Raw genomic sequence first — 23222 nt, 5'->3', positions numbered from 1 at the left:
TTAATTCATTAATTCATATTAATAATCAGGTTGAGAAACGTTCTCCATTTGAAGAATATCCTTTTCTATATCATTATTATTGGTGCTTATGAATTTACCATGTTAAATATGACTGTACTACTTTATTTGTTACAAGTTAGCTCACAGAATTAAGGGTTTGTTCTCCTGACATTTTCGGCTGTGTTTCTTTCAAAATCTTAGCTGTTTTCATGGCTGTGGGGAAATTAAATAATATGCTCACTGATTATTAACTCGACCGAGAGATGCCTCCACAATGCAGAATTTTCTACTACGCCCGAGTTAACTGATGAAACTACTGTAGCTTCAGTCTGAATTGAAATTGGCTTTCTGACTTCCTGATCAAGCTGTAAGGGCAAATACCCCGTGGGAAACTGTTCAGGCAAACCATGGATGAACGTGCATCCATCCACCCGACCCCACAGAGAGAACGTTTCAGCACCATGGAGTCTATAACGGCTACTTAAGGATGACACGATTCAAGTAGGCCTGCCTATAACATGTTTTGCTTGATGTGGAATGATTCATGGCATGTGTAATAACATGCTTTTTATGTCAATGTCAAATTTGAGCCAGAAGGAAAATGTCACTGACATTTCAGGGGCCCTTGATACTTTTAATTCTATTAACACACATTTGTTAAAAGTTTATACAGATACTGCATTTTTCTCTGCTAGTTGTGACATTGGATTTAATTTATGTCTATAATTCATGTTCATGTGTGTTGCACCAGGCATTATAGCCTAGCCTAGCTATGCTTGACTAATGACTAATGACTAATGAGATACATGTCCTAATGGGGAGATCATATTCCCATGGCCGTCAATGGATCCCCAAAGAATCAGAGTTTACACACGCTGCTCTCTCCTGAGAGAGAGAGAGACATCCCTTCCCTACTGTCTTTATGCTTGATTGACATCCTTCATTGAGAAATGTTCTGCTGTTGCAGGTCCGGGACACACCAGTCTTTCATTGCGGCCTGATTCTAGTTAATGTGTCTGCAAACTATAACAACATTATAATATGCTGTATGATGGACCTGATCAAACTTTCAAGAGAGGAGAAGTCACTTCTCTGTGTATGTGGACTTTTTCAGCTGTGACAGCAAAAGCTGTAGAAATACTCCATTTTCAGAGAAACACGGGAGAAGCTCTCATACTCACACACAGACACTCACACATTCTCAATCCCCCCCTCTCTCTTTCTCACTCTCTCTCTCTGTATGTCTTTCTCTACCTCTGGAGTGTCTGTGCTGGAATTAGAGACAGTGGGTGAAGGTGAGGAGCAGAGAGCTGTAGAACAGGAAGTGATCCTGGATAGAAATACGAGATGTGCCAAAGGAGAGCTGGAAGGCTCTGGCTAATTTCACTCTGTCTGTCTCACTGTCACTGTCTTTCTGTCTGTGGGAACATCAGTTTAATCTTATCAGTTGAGGCCTGTGTTTGATCCATCATATGTCACACAGCTGTTGACTGATCAGGCGAGTGTGGCCAGATGTCGGCCAGCTGTCTGTGACACAGCAGAAGGCTAGACGTGTGTGTGGAGAGGGGAACGGGGGCGGGGGTCATAACAGATAGGACAAAAAACAAATACGTTTGTGACACCTCCAACATGAGAGTTAATGTTAGAACTTGGTCTCATTTTAGCTTGCTCTTTCCCTCTTTCTCTCTTCTCTTCTTTCTCTCTTCTCCTCTTTCTCTTTTCTCTCTTCTCTTCTTCCTCTCTTCTCCTCTTTCTCTTTTCTCTCTCCTCTTCCCCCCAACCCCCCCACACACACACACACACACACACAAACACACATACATTTACAAAATATACAAAAAACACACACAGCCCAGAGAAGATAGAGCAGATGCCCACCCAGCTTCAGTCAGACTGCCAGGCCTGTTCTGAAGAGTAGGAGGTTTCAATAGGTTTCCATCCTAACTGTGGTGGCAGCAGTAGCAGAAGCACCTCTGCTGTTGCCTCATTGAGCCATCCAACCCTATGCATTTCACTGACATTCCAGCCCGCAGTAGCAGAAGCACCTCTAGCAGCAGTAGTAGAAGCACATCTAGCAGCAGTAGGATAATCACCTTTAGCAGCACCTCTAGCAGCAGTAGCAGAAGCATCTCTAGCAGCAGTAGCAGCAGCACCTCTAGCAGCAGTAGAAGCAGCACCTCTAGCAGCAGTAGAAGCAGCACCTCTAGCAGCAGTAGAAGCAGCACCTCTAGCAGCAGTAGAGCAGTAGTAGGAGTAGCAGCAGCATTTCTAGCAGCAGTAGCAGCAGCACCTCTAGCAGCAGTAGCAGTAGTAGCAGCAGCACCTCTAGCAGCAGTAGCAGTAGTAGCAGCAGCACCTCTAGCAGCAGTAGAAGTAGTAGCAGCAGCAGTGTGTTGCTGTGGGGGTGGGGATATCCAACACTTTCTCTGCTGTTGCCTCATTGAGCCATCCAACCCTATGCATTTCACTGACATACCAGCCCACAGAGATCAATAAAGGCAGAGAGGACAGGGGAGTGTGCGTGCGTGCGTGTGTGTGTTTGTGTCTTTGCATGTGTGTGCGTGCGTGGGGTTAGGGGGGGTTGGAAAAGGAGCGATACAAACAGAGATACTGAGATTGGTTGGGATCCTTATATGGGCCTATATGTGCTGATTCCACACATAAGCAGCATATTATAGAACGCTTGGCACGATGAATCACAGAGCAGAGGGGCTGTTACATCAGAGGGTTTGCTCAGTCATTGGCAGCATGGACAGGCCAGAAAATAGATTAGATAGGCTGATACTGTACATAGATGGATCCCATAGATCTGTCAATCAGGAAATGTGTGTGTATGTGTGCGTGTAAGAGAGAAAGAGACAGAGAGACAGAGCGAGAGACAGAGAGCGAGACAGAGAGAGACAGAGAGCGAGACAGAGAGAAACAGAGAGAGACAGAGAGAGAGAGAGACAGAGAGAGAGAGAGACGGAGAGAGAGAGCGATGCAGTGAATTGTCCTAGATTTCAGCACCACGCAGTTGGACCTAAACTGTAATGGGAAATAAAGTAAATGAGAGTTTAAAAAATCTAAAATACCAACTACTAAGCCAGTGTACAGAGGAAAAGTACTGGATTGTGCTTATTCACAGACAAAATAGACTCAGAGTGTAGTTCACATTATGAAACCTATCTCCAAAGAAAGGCCTGCAATGATTAAAAAATGTCAAAAACTCATGTAATGTATCGCATCATGCTGAAAATCTGTCACCTAAACTCTGACATAATAGTATAGCACTGAACTGATTTATGGAAGAGAGGGTCAATCTCAGAGTGAAGCATTATTGTTTTGGGATGACAATGTCACGGTTCAGACAGACGACCAGAGGACCACAATTGCGTCACACCAGAAAGTTTATTAAACTTAAGGGAAAAGGGAAGTAGGGAGTGAATGAAGGCTCCAGGGGTAACAGGGATCCCGTCCAATGCGCTGGGTCTGTGCCCCCCCCAGTGGCAGCGATGCGTCCTATGAAGCCGGTGGTGGGTGGTCCAGAAGTCCTGGGGGGGGGAGACACAGACACAACAGGGCGGAATGAAACCAGGCAGCAGTACAGTTCAAGGGAAATCCAAAATACGTAGTAGCAAGGCAGAAGGCTGGTCAGAGTTACCGGGATTGAAGAGTAGTCAGGAGTCGTAATGGCAGAAGCAGGTCTGGATCTCCTGAGGCAGAAGAGTATCCAAAAAACAGGCAGGTCCGGGGGTCACAAAACCAGGGTGAGCCAGAAGCGCGAGCAAACAGGTTCCGGGTGTGAGCTTTGCAGACGATCTGACCCCGGAGAGCTGAAAGACAGGGCCTTAAATACTGGGAGAGGTAGTGGGTAATGCAGCGCAGCTGGCAGAGTAATTAGAGCAGAGCAGAGCAGGGACAGGTGGAGCTAGTTAGGCTGAGTAGAGAGAGTGGTGAGCAGAGTGGAAGAAAATTAAGGTGGTAACCCGGTGGAGTGAGAGGCCCATGACAGAACCCCCCCCCCAAGGGACGGCCCCAGAAGTCCCAAGAGCAACACCACGCCGGGCGGGAGGAGGGGAGCCGGAGGAGGGCTAGAACTCCTCCGAACGGTCCCAGTGAACGTCCTCATCCTCGGAGGAAGCCGGAGGGCCGTGGTCGGGGAGATGGGACAGGTCCCGAGACAGGATCAGGCACAGGACAGGAAGCCGAGCGGGCCGGACGGTTAGGGACCCCTCTGGGGCGGCCCCTACGGATTGCAGGTTGATCAGGATGCCGTTGGTGGAAAGCGGTGATGAGAGTCCTATCCACAATCCGACTAGCTGGCACCCAGGTCCTTTCCTCAGGTCCATAGCCCTCCCAGTCAATGAGGTACTGGAGACCCCTACCCCTCCGTCTGGACCGAAGCAGGCGGCGGACGGTGTAAACCAGACCACCATCGACGAGCCGTGGAGGAGGAGGACCAGGCGCAGCAGGGACCAGCGGACTCTCATGGATGGGCTTAATCTTAGACACATGGAAAGTGGGGTGCACCCTCAGGGAATTAGGCAGTTGGAGCCGGACAGCAGTTGGGCTAATCACTCTTATGATAGGGAATGGGCCAATGAACCGAGGTGCCAGCTTCTGCGACTCCACCCTGAGTGGCAGGTTCTTCGATGACAACCACACCCTTTGACCAACATGGTAGGTGGGAGCAGGAATTCTCCGACGGTTGGCCCCGGTAGTGTAGCTGGCAACGGACCTGAGGAGTGTGGCTCGGGCTTGTGACCAGGTGCGGCGACATCGACGGGCAAAAGCAAGTGCAGATGGGCAAGTAACCTCCTCCTCCTGGCTGGCAAATAGAGGAGGCTGGTATCCATAAACACATTGGAAAGGGGACATACCGATGGCAGAGCAGGTCAGAGAATTGTGTGCGTACTCCACCCATGTCAATTGCTGCGACCAGGAGTGGGGGGTTGCGTGAAGTCATGCATCGCAGTGCCTTCTCGAGCTCCTGATTAGCCCGCTCTGACTGCCCATTGGATTGGGGATGGAATCCGGAAGTCAGACTGACTGTGGCTCCCAGCAGGTGACAGAACTCCTTCCAAAAAGCGGAGGAGAATTGTGGACCACGGTCAGAAACAACATCCCTTGGCAGTCCGTGGATCCGGAAGAGCGTGTTCCAGGACCACCTGGGCGGTCTCCTTGGCGGTTGGGAGCTTGGGGAGGGAATGAAGTGTGCCATCTTGCTGAAACGGTCAACGATGGTGAGAATGACGGTCATGCCACTTGAAGGGGGCAGCCCCGTGACAAAGTCAAGGGCGATGTGAGACCAGGGACGTCTGGGCACAGGCAGGGGCTGCAGCAATCCGGCTGGGGGCTGGCAGGACGACTTGTGTTGGTTGCAGATGGGGCAGGCTTGGACGAATTCCCGTACATCCTTCCTCAGAGAGGGCCACCAGAACCTCTGGGCGAGCAGGTTGTAAGTGCGGGTGGAGCCAGGGTGACAAGCTAGGCGGGGAGTCATGTCCCCACTGAATGACCTGGGACCTCAGGTCTTCGGGGGACAAAAAGGCGGTCAGCTGGGCAAGTGCTGGGACCTGGCTGGTTACGGAGAGCCTCCAGCACCTGTTCCTCAACAGCCCAGGTCAGAGCTGCAACGATGCAGGGACTTGGCAGAATCGACACAGGGTCCTTGGAGGGGGGTGTCATCCTTCTGGAATTGACGGGAGAGGGCGTCTGGCTTGGTGTTGCGTGATCCAGGCCGGTATGACAGAGTGAAATTAAACCTGGTGAAGAACAGGGCCCAGCGGGACTGCCTGGAGTTCAACCGTTTGGCCGTGCGGATGTACTCCAAGTTCTTATGATCGGTCCAAACGAGAAATGGAATGGTGGACCCCTCCAGCCAGTGACGCCACTCCTCCAAGGCAAGCTTCACAGCCAGCAGCTCACGGTTCCCTATGTCGTAATTGCACTCCAGAGGGGGACAACCGACGTGAGAAAAAGGCACAGGGATGGAGCTTCCTATCCTCCGCAGCCCACTGAGAAATCACAGCACCAACTCCCACATCCGAGGCGTCCACCTCCACAATGAATTGCCGGTCCACATCAGGCATCTGGAGGATGGGAGCGGAGGTGAACCTCACCTTGAGGGTACTGAAGGCTTTGTCGGCTGCTGGGGTCCAGGTGAAGGGTTGCTTGGTGCTGGTTAGAGCAGTGAGAGGGGCAGCAACGGTACTGTAGTTCCCGGATAAACTTCCTATAGAAGTTAGCAAACCCCAGAAACTGTTGCAGCTTCTTTCTGTTCTCCGGAACTGGCCATGAAGTGACTGCTGATACTTTGGCAGGATCCATTTGGATACTTCCCTCTGCCACTATGTACCCCAGGAAGGCCACTGTCTTGACGTGAAACTCACATTTCTCTGCCTTGGCGTAGAGGGAATTCTCCAGAAGACGATGAAGGACTTGCTGGACATGGCGGGTGTGTTCAGACAGGTTTCTGGAGTAAATTAAGATGTCATCCAGGTAAACGAAGACAAACTTGTTTAACATGTCCCGCAGTACATCATTCACTAGAGCCTGGAACACAGCAGGAGCATTGGTGAGGCCAAAAGGCATAACCAGATACTCGTAGTGGCCTGTTGGTGTATTGAATGCGGTTTTCCATTCATCTCCCTCCCGGATCCGCACTAGGTGGTAAGCGTTTCTGAGATCCAACTTGGTAAAAACAGTGGCTCCCTGGAGCAACTCAAAAGCAGAGGTGAGCAGAGGCAGAGGGTAACGGTTTTTCACTGTGATGTCGTTGAGTCCCCTGTAGTCGATGCAGGGGCGAAGAGATCCGTCCTTCTTCCCCACAAAGAAGAAGCCAGCACCAGCAGGAGATGAAGATGAACGGATTAATCCTGCGGACAGAGAGCCATTGATGTAGTCCTCCATGGACTTTCTTTCAGGAGCAGACAACGAATAAAGACGACCCCTTGGAGGAGCTGTTCCAGGGAGGAGGTCGATGGCACAGTCGTACGGTCGGTGAGGGGGCAGAGATGTGGCTCTTGCTTTGTTAAACACCTCTCTGAGACCATGGTAGCATTCTGGGACATTGGAGAGGTCAGGAGCGGAGTTAGTAGGTACTGGCCGAGGGGGTAGTGCGGCAGCAAGCAGGCAGGTTCGGTGGCAGTCCTCTCCCCACTCCCTGATCACCCCGGTCACCCAGTCGAGCTGAGGGTTGTGCCGGGCGGAGCCATGGGTAACCCAGGATGAGGGGTTGGCCTGGAGAGGGGAGCAGGTGAAACTGGATAGTTTCTTGATGGTTTCCGGACAGACCCATCGAGACCGGGGCCGTGACATGAGTGACCGATCCGAGTAAGTGTCCGTCCAGTGCCCGGGCAGGAATAGGAGGTGTCAAACGGAGGTTCTCCAGTCCCAGTTGGCGTGCCAGCTTGATGTCCATTATGTTGGCTTCGGCGCCAGAATCCACCAGAGCAGCCAGGGTGTGAGTTGAGTCAGAGAGGCGGAGGTGAACTTGCAGCAGGGGTTTGCGGTCGGAGGACTGGATGGTCATTGAACTCAACCGGACTCCCCCTACGCCCGGTGAGCTTCGGCCCTTTAAAGGGCAGGTTACCACACGATGTCCATCACCTCCACAATAGAGGCAGAGGTTTGAGGTGAAGCGGCGCTGGCGCTCTGCAGGAGTGAGGGGAGGCTCGCCCAATCTCCATAGGCTCAGACTGATCAAGCTGACCTGGGTGAGTGGCAGTAGATGACAGGAGCCCAGTCGGATCTCTCCGAATGCCGGTAGTAGGTGGACCTTGGCGCCCCCCTCTCACGGCAGACGGGTCTGTATCCTTCTGTCGATCCTGACAGTCAGTGCGATGGCTTCATCAAGAGTGGAAGGCAGTTCATGGGAGACCAACTCGTCCTTGATATAGTCAGCCAAACTATGGAAGAACGCGTCCACCAACGATGGTGTGTTCCAAGAACTTCGTCTAGCCAGGGTTCGGAAGTCGATGGAATGGTCTGCGACTGTACGTCTGCCTTGTCGAATACTGAACAGTTCACGAGACGCCTCTGCGGTGGGTGAATCCAGGTCAAACACCTTCAGCATCTCCTCAGCAAACAGGTCGAAGGTTGCACATGCGGGGGTTTGACGTTCGAACTCTGCTGTTCCCCAGAGTCGAGCTCGGCCCGTCAGGTGAGTGATGGCATACCCAACTTTAGCCCCCTCCGTGGCGAAGGTCCTTGGCTGCAAGGAGAACTGAAGTCGGCAGCTAGTCAGGAATGGCCGGACCTGGGTTGAATCGCCGTTGAACCGCTCGGGGTTTCCAATCTTGGGTTCCGGAGCAGCGGCTGCAATGACCGGGCAGGTAACTCGGGGGCTGGGCTGGTGGGCAGACTGGCTGGGGTAAGGTTGGTGAGGAGTTGAATGATCATGGCGAGTTGTTGTTGCTGCTGCTGGAACTGCTGCTCATGCTCATCGGTTTCCATGTCGGGGAAAGTGTGCGCTGAGTCCATAATGGTCAGATCGTACTGTCACGGTTCAGACAGACGACCAGAGGACCACAATTGCGTCACACCAGAAAGTTTATTAAACTTAAGGGAAAAGGGAAGTAGGGAGTGAATGAAGGCTCCAGGGGTAACAGGGATCCCGTCCAATGCGCTGGGTCTGTGCCCCCCAGTGGCAGCGATGCGTCCTATGAAGCCGGTGGTGGGTGGTCCAGAAGTCCTGGGGAGACACAGACACAACAGGGCGGAATGAAACCAGGCAGCAGTACAGTTCAAGGGAAATCCAAAATACGTAGTAGCAAGGCAGAAGGCTGGTCAGAGTTACCGGGATTGAAGAGTAGTCAGGAGTCGTAATGGCAGAAGCAGGTCTGGATCTCCTGAGGCAGAAGAGTATCCAAAAAACAGGCAGGTCCGGGGTCACAAAACCAGGGTGAGCCAGAAGCGCGAGCAAACAGGTTCCGGGTGTGAGCTTTGCAGACGATCTGACCCCGGAGAGCTGAAAGACAGGGCCTTAAATACTGGGAGAGGTAGTGGGTAATGCAGCGCAGCTGGCAGAGTAATTAGAGCAGAGCAGAGCAGGGACAGGTGGAGCTAGTTAGGCTGAGTAGAGAGAGTGGTGAGCAGAGTGGAAGAAAATTAAGGTGGTAACCCGGTGGAGTGAGAGGCCCATGACAGACAAGTGGAACCCTAGCCAGTCAGGGTCAGTTTGCTACCTCTATATAGGACTATTCTGAGACGTGATCTATCAGAGGTGTTGGCAGACAACATGATAAACAGCTGCAATACTGGACATCTCAGGGAAAATAACATTTCCATTATTTTGTTGGCAAAATGACCCATAAATAACGGTGCTGACAGGTAATGGGATGGACATGGTGATAGATAACAGGATGGACATGGTTATTGATAACAGGATGGACATAGTGATAGATAACAGGATGGACATGGTGATAGATAACAGGATGGACATGGTGATAGATAACAGGATGGACATGGTTATTGATAACAGGATGGACATGGTGATAGATAACAGGATGGACATGGTGATAGATAACAGGATGGACATTGTGATAGATAACAGGATGGACATGGTGATAGATAACAGGATGGACATGGTGATAGATAACAGGATGGACATGGTTATTGATAACAGGATGGACATGGTGATAGATAACAGGATGGACATGGTGATAGATAACAGGATGGACATGGTGATAGATAACAGGATGGACATGGTGATAGATGTTATGAGTGCTCTTCACTTACTTGGTACCTCTCCACAGTTTCACTCATACATACACTGAGTGTATAAAACATTAAGAATACCTTCTCTTTCAATGACATAGACTGACCAGGAGAATCCAGGTCAAAGCTATGATCCCTTATTGATGTCACTTGTTAAATCCACTTCAATTAGTGTAGATGAAGGGGAGGAGACAGGTTAAAGAAGGATTTTAAAGCCTTGAAACAATTGAGACATGGATTGTGTATGTGTGCCATTCAGAGGGTGAATGGGCAAGACAAAATATTTAAGTGCCTTTGAACAGGGTATGGTAGTAGGTGCAAGGCACACTGGTTTGTGCCAAGAACTGCAACGCTGCTGGGTTTTTCATGTTTCCCATGTGTATCAAGAATGGTCCACCACCCAAAGGACATCCAGCCAACTTGACACAACTGTGGGAAGCATTGGAGTCAACATGGGCCAGCATCCCTGTGGAATGCTTTCGACACCTTGTAGAGTCCATGCCCCGACGAATTGAGGCTGTTCTGAGGGCAAAAGGAGAACTCAATATTAGGAAGGTGTTCTTAATGTTTTGTACACTCAGTGTATATTGATAACTGGGATACAGTCTGGGATGTAGTATTATTACTCTATCTTTAGTATAGTAGTGTTGGTACTGGTAGTAGTAGCACATTTGGTTGTTGTTAATATGGTAATACTGAATGGTTTAATCCCTAATTGAAGCACTCATTGTCTCAGGTAAGATGCAGACAATACAGGAGGGGAAGAGTGTGTGTTCGAGCAGCGAGTATTACTGTAGTAGACTGTAGTTCCATCAGCTAAGTCCCGACACAGAGGGATTTACACATGGTAGACTCTTTGTTGAAATATGAAATGACTCCTCCCTCCCCAGTTCTCTCTCACTCTCTCGCTCTCTCTCTCGCTCTCCCCCTCTCTCTCCCTCTCAATGGATGGAGTACATTAAAAGCGTGTCATCACATTTTACCCCAAATATGACATACAAGAAAGTGTGGGGGAAAATATTGAATGGTGTTGCATTAATGTAAGTGAACTATAAGTGAATTTGTCCCAATACCTTTGGTCCCCTAAAATGGGGGTGGGACTATGTACAGAAAGTACTGTCATTTCTAAACGGTTCACCTGATATGGATGAAAATACCCTCAAATTAAAGCTGACAGTCAGCACTTTAACATCATAGTCATTGTATCATTACAAATCCAAAGTGCTGGAGTACAGAGCCAAAACAACAACACATATTGTCACTGTCCCAATACTTTTGGAGCTCACTGTATGTGCTGTGTTCAGAGAAAGTGAAGGAAGAGCTTATTTGAAGTGGGTGCTAAAAAGATTGGAGGAGAAAAGGATTGATTGGTTTGTTCTATAAACAGGGAATGAAAGGGAGAGCAGACGTAGAGGGAGCTTTGGTATTGTTCTATAAAGCATTAAGTGAGTGGATGTAGTGTCTCCCGAGTGGCGCAGTGGTCTAAGGCACTGTATTGCAGTGCTAGCTGTGCCACTAGAGATCCTGGTTCGAATCCCACGGGGCCAGTAAAAAAAAGATATATATATATATATATAAAAAGAATGATGTATGCACTCACTAACTGTAAGTCGCTCTGGATAAGAGTGTCTGCTAAAATGTAGTGTATTTTGTTGTCTGCTAGCAATGATACCATTCCCTTTTCAAGAACCTAAAGAGTGGGTATGAGTCTGAGGGGATAATAGCATTGCTCTCTGCCCAGGAGTTCAGCCCTACAGCTGAGCTGTTACTGGTGGTCTGGTGTCTCAAAGCTAACAATGTGATACAGGTCTGGCTGTGAGGGTGAAAAAACATAACATCTCGCAGGGACTCTGTGCAGTATGTTCATGACCCCCAGACACCTTAGGCCCATATCTCCCTCACTAGTGTTGTGGTATGCTGTTATATCATATTGACATGCATTGTGACATTTGTCTCTGTGTCTTTCTGCAGGTACGTATCAAGGCCAGTGGGTGGGGGGGATGCGGCATGGATACGGCATGCGGCAGAGTGTGCCATACGGCATGGCAGCCATCATCCGCTCTCCGCTGCGTACCTCCATAAACTCCTTGCGCTCGGAGCACAGTAACGGGACGGCTCTGCTCGCGGACCGGGCCGGCGTGGGGAGTGGGGGCGGGACGGGCTCCACCGGCAGCCCGGCCGTGTCGCGGGGGGGTTTCGTGCTCACGGCACACAGCGAGGCAGAGCTGCTGAAGGGCAAGAAAAAGGGTCTGTTCCGAGGTCGCTCCATCCTCAGCGGACTCAAACTGAGGAAGTCTGAGTCCAAGAGCTCCCTGGCCAGCCAGCGCTCCAAGCAGAGCTCGTTCCGCAGCGAGGCAGGCATGAGCACAGTCAGCTCGGTCAACTCTGACATCAACTCCACTATCAGCCTGGGAGAGGGCGAAGCTGAGCTGGCCATCGCCGAGGATGACGTGGACGCCACAGCAACAGAGACCTACTGCGGAGATTGGAAGAACGACAAGCGCACGGGCTGTGGGGTGAGCCGGCGCTCGGACGGCCTGCACTATGAAGGGGAGTGGGTGGGAAACAAGCGGCACGGGTACGGCTGCACCACCTTCCCTGACGGGACCAAGGAGGAGGGCAAGTACAAGCAGAACGTCCTGGTGAGCGGCAAAAGGAAGAACCTGATCCCCCTCCGAGCCAGTAAGATCAGAGAGAAGGTGGACCGGTCTGTGGACGCGGCCAAAAAGGCTGCGGACATCGCCAAGCAGAAGGCTGAGATCGCCATGTCTAGGTAAGATTCAGTAGCAGTGCCATGTATAGGCCTTAAGCCTAATTTACACATTCCGCTTCCGCGCCGTCCACTAGGTCCACTCGAATGAAATGATCCAATTCGTACGTCCGGTCTCTGCGTCCACAGAACACTTCAAGGGACTTGCCCTGATGAGGATGTGGAAAACTGTGTGGAAAGGGGCGGACTTAAGTGGAAGGTGTAAATTAGACCTTACTAGTAGGCCTTACTAGCAGCACGTCCATGTGTAGGCCTTATTACAGTAGTCTGCGTTCAAGTTTCAAGTTTTATTTGACACATGCACAAGTACAGTGAAATGCTTAACTTGCAAGCCCTTCCCAACAGTGCAGTATTCAATATCAAGATAGTATAACTAAAAAAAACATGAGAAATAGGAAATAAGAGTGGAAGAACCACATTTACAATGTGCAGGGATACTGGAATAGTTGAGGTAGATACATGTAACTGCCAAAATAATGGAAATACTTGGGTAAATGAGGGATAAAAAGTATATTGAAAGCAGGTGTGGTTCCTGAGTAAATTAAGCAATAAACATCCCATCATGCTTAGTTTCATGTATAAAAATGCTGGGCAGGACATTATTTTGGCCATTATTCTGGCTACCATGGCTATGCCCCCATAGGATGACAATGCCCCCAATTACAAGGTTTCAGTGGTCACTGAATGTTTTTATGAGCATGAAAATTATTTAAACCATATGCCAGGGCAGTTTAAGTCACCAGATCTCAACCCAATTGAACACTTATTGGAGATTCTGAAGCGGCGCCTGAGACAGCGTTTTGCACCGCCATCAACAAAACACAAAATGATGGAATTTCTCGTGAAAGAATGGTTTCGCATCCCTCCGATAGAGTTCCAGACACACTGTTCTGGCTCATGGTGGCCCAACGCCCTATTAAGACACTTTACGTTGTTTCCTTTCATTGGGCAGTTACCTGTATGTACATGTAGACAGGGATTAGGAGAAAGTGACTGGTAGCAGGATAAATAATAATTATAGTAAACAATATGGCAGGAGGATAAGCGGTGGGTGGGTGTGTGCATGGTGGTATGTGTGTGGGTGTTAGTGTGAGTATATGAGTGTGCAAGAGTGTCAGTGTAGGCGTGTGTGAGGGTAGCTAGTGGGTAAGAGCGTTGTGCCAGTAACCGAAAGGTCGCTGGTTCTAATCCCCGAGCCGACTAGGTGAAAAATCTGTCGATGTGCCCTTAAGCAAGGCACTTAACCCTAATTGCTCCTGTAAGTCGCTCTGGATAAGAGCGTCTGCTAAATGACTAAAATGTAAATGTAAAATGTAAAAGTCTCATTGCTTGGGGTTGGAAGCTGTCTCGGAGCCTGTTGGTCCAAGACCTGATACTCTGGTACCGCCTGCCGGACGGAAGCAGAGAGAACAGTCTATGGCAGGGGTGGCTGGAGTCTTTGGCAATTTTTCGGGCCTTCCTCAGACACTGCTTGGTGTGTATGTCCTGAATGGCTGGGATCTCGCCCCCAGTGATGTGCTGAGCCGTCTGCACCACCATCTGTAGGGCATTGCGGACGAGGGCGTTGCAGTTGCCATACCAGGCAGTGATGTAGCCAGTCAAGATGCTCTCAATGGTGCATCTGTAGAAGTTCTTAAGGGTTTAAGGGGCCATGCCAAATCTCTTCAGCCTCCTGAGGGTGAAGAGGCGCTGTCCATGTTAAGTTATCAGTGATGAGGACGGCAAGAAACTTAAAGCTCTTGACCCTCTCTACTGTGGCCCCGTCAATGTGGATGGGGGTGTGCATTCCCCCCGCCCCCTTTTTCCTGTAGTCCACGATCAGTTCCTTGGTCTTGCTGACGTCGAGGTGGAGATTGTAGTCCTGGCACCACACTGCCAGGTCTCTAAATTTGGTTAGCATTTCTATGTCTCGTCACCGTGATCAGTCCTACCACCGTTGTGTCGTCATCAAACGTGATGATGGAGTTTGAGCCGTGCGTGACCATACGGTTGTGGGTGAACAGGGAGTACAGGACAGGACTAAGTACACACCCCTGGGGGGCCCCGTGTTGAGGGTCAGCGTGGCAGCGGTGTTGTTGCCTACCCTCACCACCTGGGGGCAGCCCATCAAGAAGTCCAGGACCCATTGCAGAGGGAGGTGTTCAGTCCCAGGATCCCAAGCTTGGTGACGAGCTTGGAGGGGACTATGGTGCGTGTTGAACGCTGAGCTGTAGTCAATTAACAGCATTCTCACATACACAGTATACACACAGCATTCTCAGGAGGCTGGTAGAGGGTCAGCTTTGGGTTAAGCTGGATGGATGGAGAGCTTATAGTATCTCCAAACAGCATTTACTAGGGCTTAGTTTGTGGATGCATCCCCTACTGGATGAAGACTGGCTTTCACTTTCTGATTAGACTGAGGAACTACACTGAACAAAAATATAAACGCAACATGTAAAGTGTTTCCATGTTGCATGAGCTGAAATAAAAGATCCCAAAAATTTTCCATACGCACAAAAAGCTTATTTCTCTCAAATTTAGTGCACAAATTTGTTTACATCCCTGTTAGTGAGCATTTCTCCTTTGCCAAGATAATCCATCCACCTGACAGGTGTGGTATATCCAGAAGCTGAATAAAGAGCATGATCATTACACAGGTGCACCTTGTTTTGACGGAGTGTGCAAATGGCATGATGACTGCAGGAATGTCCACCAGAGCTGTTGCCAGAGAATGAAATGTTAATTTCTCTACCATAAGCCACCTCCAACATCATTTTAGAAAATGAGGCAGTGGGTCCAAACGGCCTCACAACCGCAGATCATGTGTATGGTGTTGTGTGGTCGAGCGGTTTGCTGATGTCAGCACTGTGAACAGAGTGCCCCATGGTGGCGGTGGGGTTATGGTATGGGCAGGCATAAGCTACGGACAACGAACACAATTGCATTTTATCGATGGCAATTTGAATGCACAGAGTCACTGTGACGAGATCCTGAGGCCCATTGTTGTGCCATTCAATCGCCGCCATCACCTCATGTTTCAGCATGATAATGCAGGCCCCTTGTTGAAAGGATCTATACACAATTCCTGGAAGCTGAAAATGTCCCAGTTCTTCCATGGACTGCATACTCACCAGACATGTCACCCATTGAGCATGTTTGTGAAACTCTGGATCGACATGTACGACAACGTGTTCCAGTTCCCGCCAATATTCAGCAACTTCGCACAGCCATTGAAGAGGAGTGGGACAACATTCCACAGGCCACAATCAACAGCCTGATCAACTCTAAGCGATGGAGATGTGCCACGCTGCATGAGGCAAATGGCGGTCACACTAGATACAGACTGGTTTTCTGATCCACGCCCCTATCTTTTTTAAAAAAGGTATCTGTGACCAACAGATGCATATCTGTATTCCCAGTCATGTGAAATCCATAGATTAGGGACTAATTAACTTATTTAAATTGACTGGTTTCCTTATATGAACCATTACTCAGTAAAATCTTTGAAATTGTTGCATGTTGCGTTTATATTTTTGTTCAGAATAGAAGACTATGGTAACATTGTGCTATATATCACATTGGGTTTCTTTGAACTAAATATCCTCAGGGAGTATTTATTTAGTGATAAACAAGGACTACATAGAGGGTTGCTCTTGGATATCACACATGGATGTGGAAATCTGAATGGTGTCATGGCTATATAAACTATCACATCCCTCTTTCAAACCGCATGTGCATTTGTTTGTATGTGCGTGTGTATGTCAAATCAAATCAAATTCTATTTGTCACATGCTTCGTAAACAACAGGTGTAGACTAACAGTGAGATACTTACACACAGGTCCTTCCTAACAATGCAGAGAGATAGATAAATAATGTGTGTGTGTGTGTGTGTGTGTAGGTGTGTGCTTGCCTGTGTGTTTGTCAGTGTTTGTGTGTGGTTGACAGAGAGGGATAAATAAAAAGTGTAATTAGGCCATAAGCTTTCATAACAGAATATTTGTGTGTGATCTGCCTGTTTATTCACTTAGTTCACTCATGTGTTGGGCCATGGAGGCCTGGTCTACTCCTGGAGGGATGTGGGAGAAAGGCATTATGAGAAAAAGAGAGGGAGAGAAAGCAAGAGAGAGAGAGAGAAGAGGGAGGAAGCGATTTCCGCATTATGCCAACAGTGTTGGCAGACAGCCGGAAAGAGACCAGGAAGGCTGAACTGGAGGCTGGCCCACGCACGCACACACACAATTTGCTCATGCACAGGCAAACAAATGTTCAAACACCCATGCTTACAACATTCATACCCAGCACACTCCTCCAAGAACTCCAAAGTCTTAAAGGGCAATTCCACCACTTTTGTGTTTTTGTGTCTGTATACACACGTACAATGCCTTCCACATTTTGTTGTGTTACAGCGTGAATTTAAAATGTATTACATTTAGATTGTGTCACTACACACAATACCCCATAATGTCAAAGTGGAATTATGTTTTCAGAAATCTTTGCTAATAAATAAAAAATGAAATGCTGAAACTTCTTGTGTTATGTTCCCTAGCAAGAAGCAAAAACGTGTCACTCAAACAGAAGGGGGAACTAACAGAGTCACTGACAACAATCAAAATGAAACAGGTGGGGTTTTAGGAGGGGTTCTGAAAGACACTCATGGGGGTGTCCACTGAAAGTTAACTAGCAACAACAACTGGAACCTAAAAGACACCAACCATAAGCGCCCACTAAATTTGCCCACTAAGAGGCAAACAAAAGAAAAACCCACACCAAACTTAATGACAGGAATCAAACCAAAAACGGTGGAGTAAAACAAAAACAGGGAAGATCCGATAAAGGATTGTCTTTCTAGAAATGTAATAAGGAGCGCCAACTAAAAGAGATAACCCTCCACATCTCGCACGACAACTGGAGCACTGGGCCATCCAATCTTAGATATCACCTGGGCCAGCACAGGTGAAACACCTTCCCACAAACGAGATGACAAACCAGCACAGGGGTAACACATACTGACTAACGAGGTGACACCAATCGGTGCGCCCCATGTGCTAATGACAACCTCGAAATATAAATGGAAAAACCAAAGCCTGAAACACTTGAGTAGTAGTCAATAAGTAGTCAACCCCTTTGTTTTGGCAAGTCTAAATAAGTTCAGGAGTAAAAATGTGCCTAATAAGTTGCATGGACTCCATCTCTGTGCAATAATAGTGTTTAACGTGATTTCTGAATGACTACCTCATCTCTCTACTCCACACACACAATTATCTGTAAGGTCCCTCAGTTGAGCAGAGAATTTCTGTCATACGTATTGTACCACAACCAGAAAGCCCATGGAGGTTTTCCAATGCCTCGCAAAGAAGGGCACCTATTGGTAGATGTGTAAAAAAAAAAATGCTGAAATTAAATATCCCTTTGAGCATGGTGAATTTATTAATTAACCTTTGGATGGTGTATCAATACACTCAGTCACTACAAAGATACAGGCGTCCTTCCTAACTCAGTTGCTGGAGAGGAAGGAAACCTCTCAGGGATTTCACCATGAGACCAATGGTGACTTTAAAACAGTTACAGAGTTTAATGGCTGTGATAGGGGAAAACTGTTTGCAGTAAGGCAATAAAGTAAAACTGCAAAATATGTGGCAAAGAAATTAACTTTATGTCCTGAATACAAAGTGCTATGTTTTGGGCAAATCCAACACAACACATCGCTGAGTACCACTCTTCATATTCTCAAGCATGGTGGTTGCATCATTTTATGGGTATGCTTGTCATCGGCAAGGACTAAGGAGTTTTTTAGGATAAAAATAAACGGAATAGACTTAAGCACAGGCCAAAAAATATCAATTTAATCAATTTTTAGGCTATAACACAACAAAATGTGGAATAAGTCAAGGGGTATGAATATTTTTCGAAGGCACTGCACATGCAAGGGTATGTACAGTGGGGGAAAAAAGTATTTAGTCAGCCACCAATTGTGCAAGTTCTCCCACTTAAAAAGATGAGAGAGGCCTGTAATTTTCATCATAGGTACACGTCAACTATGACAGACAAAATGAGAAAAAAAAATCCAGAAAATCACATTGTAGGATTTTTAATGAATTTATTTGCAAATTATGGTGGAAAATAAGTATTTGGTCAATAACAAAAGTTTCTCAATACTTTGTTATATACCCTTTGTTGGCAATGACACAGGTCAAACGTTTTCTGTAAGTCTTCACAAGGTTTTCACACACTGTTGCTGGTATTTTGGCCCATTCCTCCATGCAGATCTCCTCTAGAGCAGTGATGTTTTGGGGCTGTCGCTGGGCAACACAGACTTTCAACTCCCTCCAAAGATTTTCTATGGGGTTGAGATCTGGAGACTGGCTAGGCCACTCCAGGACCTTGAAATGCTTCTTACGAAGCCACTCCTTCGTTGCCCGGGCGGTGTGTTTGGGATCATTGTCATGCTGAAAGACCCAGCCACGTTTCATCTTCAATGCCCTTGCTGATGGAAGGAGGTTTTCACTCAAAATCTCACGATACATGGCCCCATTCATTCTTTCCTTTACACGGATCAGTCGTCCTGGTCCCTTTGCAGAAAAACAGCCCCAAAGCATGATGTTTCCACCCCCATGCTTCACAGTAGGTATGGTGTTCTTTGGATGCAACTCAGCATTCTTTGTCCTCCAAACACGACGAGTTGAGTTTTTACCAAAAAGTTCTATTTTGGTTTCATCTGACCATATGACATTCTCCCAATCCTCTTCTGGATCATCCAATGGGCACTCTAGCAAACTTCAGACGGCCTGGACATGTACTGGCTTAAGCAGGGGGACACGTCTGGCACTGCAGGATTTGAGTCCCTGGCGGCGTAGTGTGTTACTGATGGTAGGCTTTGTTACTTTGCTCACCGTTCTTGTGATCATTTTGACCCCACGGGGTGAGATCTTGCGTGGAGCCAGCCCCAGATCGAGGGAGATTATCAGTGGTCTTGTGTGTCTTCCATTTCCTAATAATTGCTCCCACAGTTGATTTCTTCAAACCAAGCTGCTTACCTATTGCAGATTCAGTCTTCCCAGCCTGGTGCAGGTCTACAATTTTGTTTCTGGTGTCCTTTGACAGCTCTTTGGTCTTGGCCATAGTGGAGTTTGGAGTGTGACTGTTTGAGGTTGTGGACAGGTGTCTTTTATACTGATAACAAGTTCAAACAGGTGCCATTAATACAGGTAACGAGTGGAGGACAGAGGAGCCTCTTAAAGAAGAAGTTACAGGTCTGTGAGAGCCAGAAATCTTGCTTGTTTGTAGGTGACCAAATACTTATTTTCCACCATAATTTGCAAATAAATTCATTAAAAATCCTACAATGTGATTTTCTGGAAAAAAAATTCTCAATTTGTCTGTCATAGTTGACGTGTACCTATGATGAAAATTACAGGCCTCTCTCATCTTTTTAAGTGGGAGAACTTGCACAATTGGTGGCTGACTAAATACTTTTTTCCCCCACTGTATTTGCTATATTTGGTCCCTCTCTAAAACTCAAATCCTATGTAAGCTCATCAAACTCTTCCAGACACACTCGCCACAGCTAAGTATCTACAGTGGCTTGCGAAAGTATTCACCCCCCTTGACATTTTTCCTATTTTGTTGCCTTACAACCTGGAATTAAAATGGATTTTGTGGGGGTTTGTATCATTTGATTTACACAACATGCCTAGAACATTGAAGATGCAAAATATTTTTATTGTGAAACAAGCAAAAAATAAAAAATAATTTGAGCGTGCATAACTATTCACCCCCCTCAAAGTCAATACTTTGTAGAGCCACCTTTTGCAGCAATTACAGCTGCAAGTCTCTTGGGGTATCTCTCTATAAGCTAGGCACATCTAGCCACTGGGATTTTTGCCCATTCTTCAAGGCAAAACTGCTCCAGCTCCTTCAAGTTGGATGGGTTCCGCTGGTGTACAGCAATCTTTAAGTCATACCACAGATTCTCAATTGGATTGAGGTCGGTGCTTTGACTAGGCCATTCCAAGACATTTAAATGTTTCCCCTTAAACCACTCGAATGTTGCTTTAGCAGTATGCTTAGGTTCATTGTCCTGCTGGAAGGTGAACCTCCATCCCAGTCTCAAATCTCTGGAAGACTGAAACAGGTTTCCCTCAAGAATTTCCCTGTATTTAGCGCCATCCATCAGTCCTTTAATTCTGACCAGTTTCCCAGTCCCTGCCGATGAAAAACATCCCCACAGCATGATGCTGCCACCACCATGCTTCACTGTGGGAATGGTGTTCTCAGGGTGATGAGAGGTGTTGGGTTTGCGCCAGACATAGCGTTTTCCTTGATGGCCAAAAAGCTCAATTTTAGTCTCATCTGACCAGAGTACCTTCTTCCATATGTTTGGGGAGTCTCCCACATGGCTTTTGGCGAACACCAAACTTGTTTGCTTATTTATTTTTTTAAGCAATGGCTTTTTTCTGGCCACTCTTCCATAAAGCCCAGCTCTGTGGAGTGTACGGCTTAAAGTGGTCCTATGGACAGATACTCCAATCTCCGCTGTGGAGCTTTACAGCTCCTTCAGGGTTATCTTTGGTCTCTTTGTTGCCTCTCTGATTAATGCCCTCCTTGTCTGGTCCGTGAGTTTTGGTGGGTGGCCCTCTCTTGGCAGGTTTGTTGTGGTGCCATATTCTTTAAATTTTTTAATAATGGATTTAATGGTGCTCCGTGGGATGTTCAAAGTTTCTGATATTTTTTTATAACCGAACCCTGATCTGTACTTCTCCGCAACTTTGTTCCTGACCTGTTTGGAGAGCTCCTTGGTCTTCATGGTACCGCTTGCTTGGTGGTGCCCCTTGCTTAGTGGTGTTGCAGACTCTGGGGCCATTCAGAACAGGTGTATATATACTGAGATCATGTGACAGATCATGTGACACTTAGATTGCACACAGGTGGACTTTATTTAACTAATTATGTGACTTCTGAAGGTAATTGCTTGCACCAGATCTTATTTAGGAGCTTCATAGCAAAGGGTTGTGAATACATATGCACGCACCACTTTTCCGTTATTTATTTTTTAGAATTTTTTTTAACAAGTTATTTTTTTTATTTCACTTCACCAATTTGGACTATTTTGTGCATGTCATTACATGAAATCCAAATAAAAATCCATTTAAATTACAGGTTGTAATGTAACAAAATAGGAAAAATGTAATGGGGGATGAATACTTTTGCAAGGCACTGTACGCAAGGCACACTGGCTACAGCTAAGTATCTACACAGGGCACACACTAAGTACGTATCTACACCTCGCTACAGCAGGAGATGGCAACCCATGTCAGCTGACTCAGTGTGGCACTGCTGTAGAATGGAGGGAGAGGAGAGGAGAAGAACTGGGGTAAGATAATGAGGTCAGAGCTGTACGAAGGTTCAGTAGGAACCCCAAATAAGACACATATAGCCCAGCATTTACTGCAGTTGTCTGGGGGAAGGACAGAGATTTTTTTTATTTTGTATACAGGAACAATAGCAGTCACTGCTTTACTTTGCAGCTGTGCTAAAATACAGTGAGGAGAACATGGGTAGCATATGTCTGTCTGTCTGTGAGGAGTAGAGAGGACAGGGGAGCACATTTCGAGGAACACTGTGTGAGAAGAGAGACTGACCTCAACCATTCTGTGCTAGAAATTGGAATTGCCTCTAGAGCAGTTATCTGGTGCATACAGTACTCAGGTTAACCCAGATATTATGAGAGGGAAGGTTTTTTCCTTGTAGAACACAAAGACAAAAGTTACTGTAAGAGGTAAGATACCAAGCACTAATGCATAGTCAAAGAATAATATAGACAACATATATTTTGGACAACAAACGCTCTCTCACACATGCACACACTCACAAACAGGGGCAAAGGGAGACCAAAGTAACAGTAGACAGAAAGAGATGTTTGTGAGATGTCTTAAATAGGGTAAATAAGCTTTCAGAGTCCCTGTGTCATGTAGGTCATGTTTAAAACAGAATAATGTCCTCCACACATGTGCTGCTGATGAGGCACTGATACCGGAAACAAGCATGAATCATCTCCGGCTCCGCTCAACTCCATCTTGATGTAACTTATTAAAAAGAGGCAGCTTACATGTGTCATCCTGAGGATTAGTGAGACACCTTGTGTCCCAAATGGCACCCTATTCCCCATAGGGCTCTGGTGAAAACTAGTGCACTATATAGGGAATAGGGTGCCATTTGGGACTGAGCCTCTCTCTCATGCCTTGCCATGTCTTCGCTATGCCTTAGTCAGGCCATTCTAGGTTATTTAAGGTTGTAAGCATGGCCCCTTTTACAGTAACATAAGGTTAGCAGCTTTTCTCAAGACAAATACACTGAGTGTACAAAACATTATGAACACCTGCTCTTTCCATGACATCGACTGACCAAGTGAATCCAAGTAAAGGCTATGATCCCATATTGATGTCAATATCCACTTCAATCAGTGTAGATTAAAGGGAGGAGATAGGTTAAAGAAGGCCTTGAGACAATTGAGACAGGGATTGTATGTGTGTGCCATTCAGAGGGTGAATGGGCAAGACAAAAGTTTTAAATGCCCTTGAACGGGGTATGGTAATAGGTGCCAGGCGTTGGGCTTTTATGGTGACCATATTACCGCCACACCGGCAGTCATGAGTCATGACGGCAGTCAAATTCCACGTGACCGTTTAGTCAAGGTAATTTTCCAAGCTCTGATGCTGCAAACTTGCTAACTGCCTAGTACTCAGCACTCTATTGTCCCTCTAATCATTC

At 47.2% G+C, this 23222-nt stretch overlaps 1 protein-coding gene across 2 annotated transcripts in view; it reads left to right on the top strand.

Annotated features, from left to right (window-relative positions):
* The window catches only part of jph3b (junctophilin 3b), a 49314-nt gene that overhangs the window by 6076 nt on the left and 20016 nt on the right, over nt 1–23222 (top strand). The window contains exons 2-3 of one of the 2 annotated variants that reach the window (XM_041837208.1): nt 11674–12475; nt 16484–16859. In XM_041837208.1, coding sequence (XP_041693142.1) covers nt 11674–12475; nt 16484–16661 — 980 coding nt within the window. In that variant the 3' untranslated portion in view covers nt 16662–16859. Of the gene's footprint in view, nt 1–11673; nt 12476–16483; nt 16860–23222 lie in introns of those variants that run through there. The other variant, XM_041837209.2, reaches the window with a different exon arrangement.

This window comes from Coregonus clupeaformis, chromosome 19 (genome assembly GCF_020615455.1).
Source record: "Coregonus clupeaformis isolate EN_2021a chromosome 19, ASM2061545v1, whole genome shotgun sequence".
NCBI lineage: Eukaryota > Metazoa > Chordata > Actinopteri > Salmoniformes > Salmonidae > Coregonus > Coregonus clupeaformis.
The sequence above is the reverse complement of the archived record's forward strand: the minus strand, read 5'-3'. Positions and strand labels throughout refer to the sequence as shown.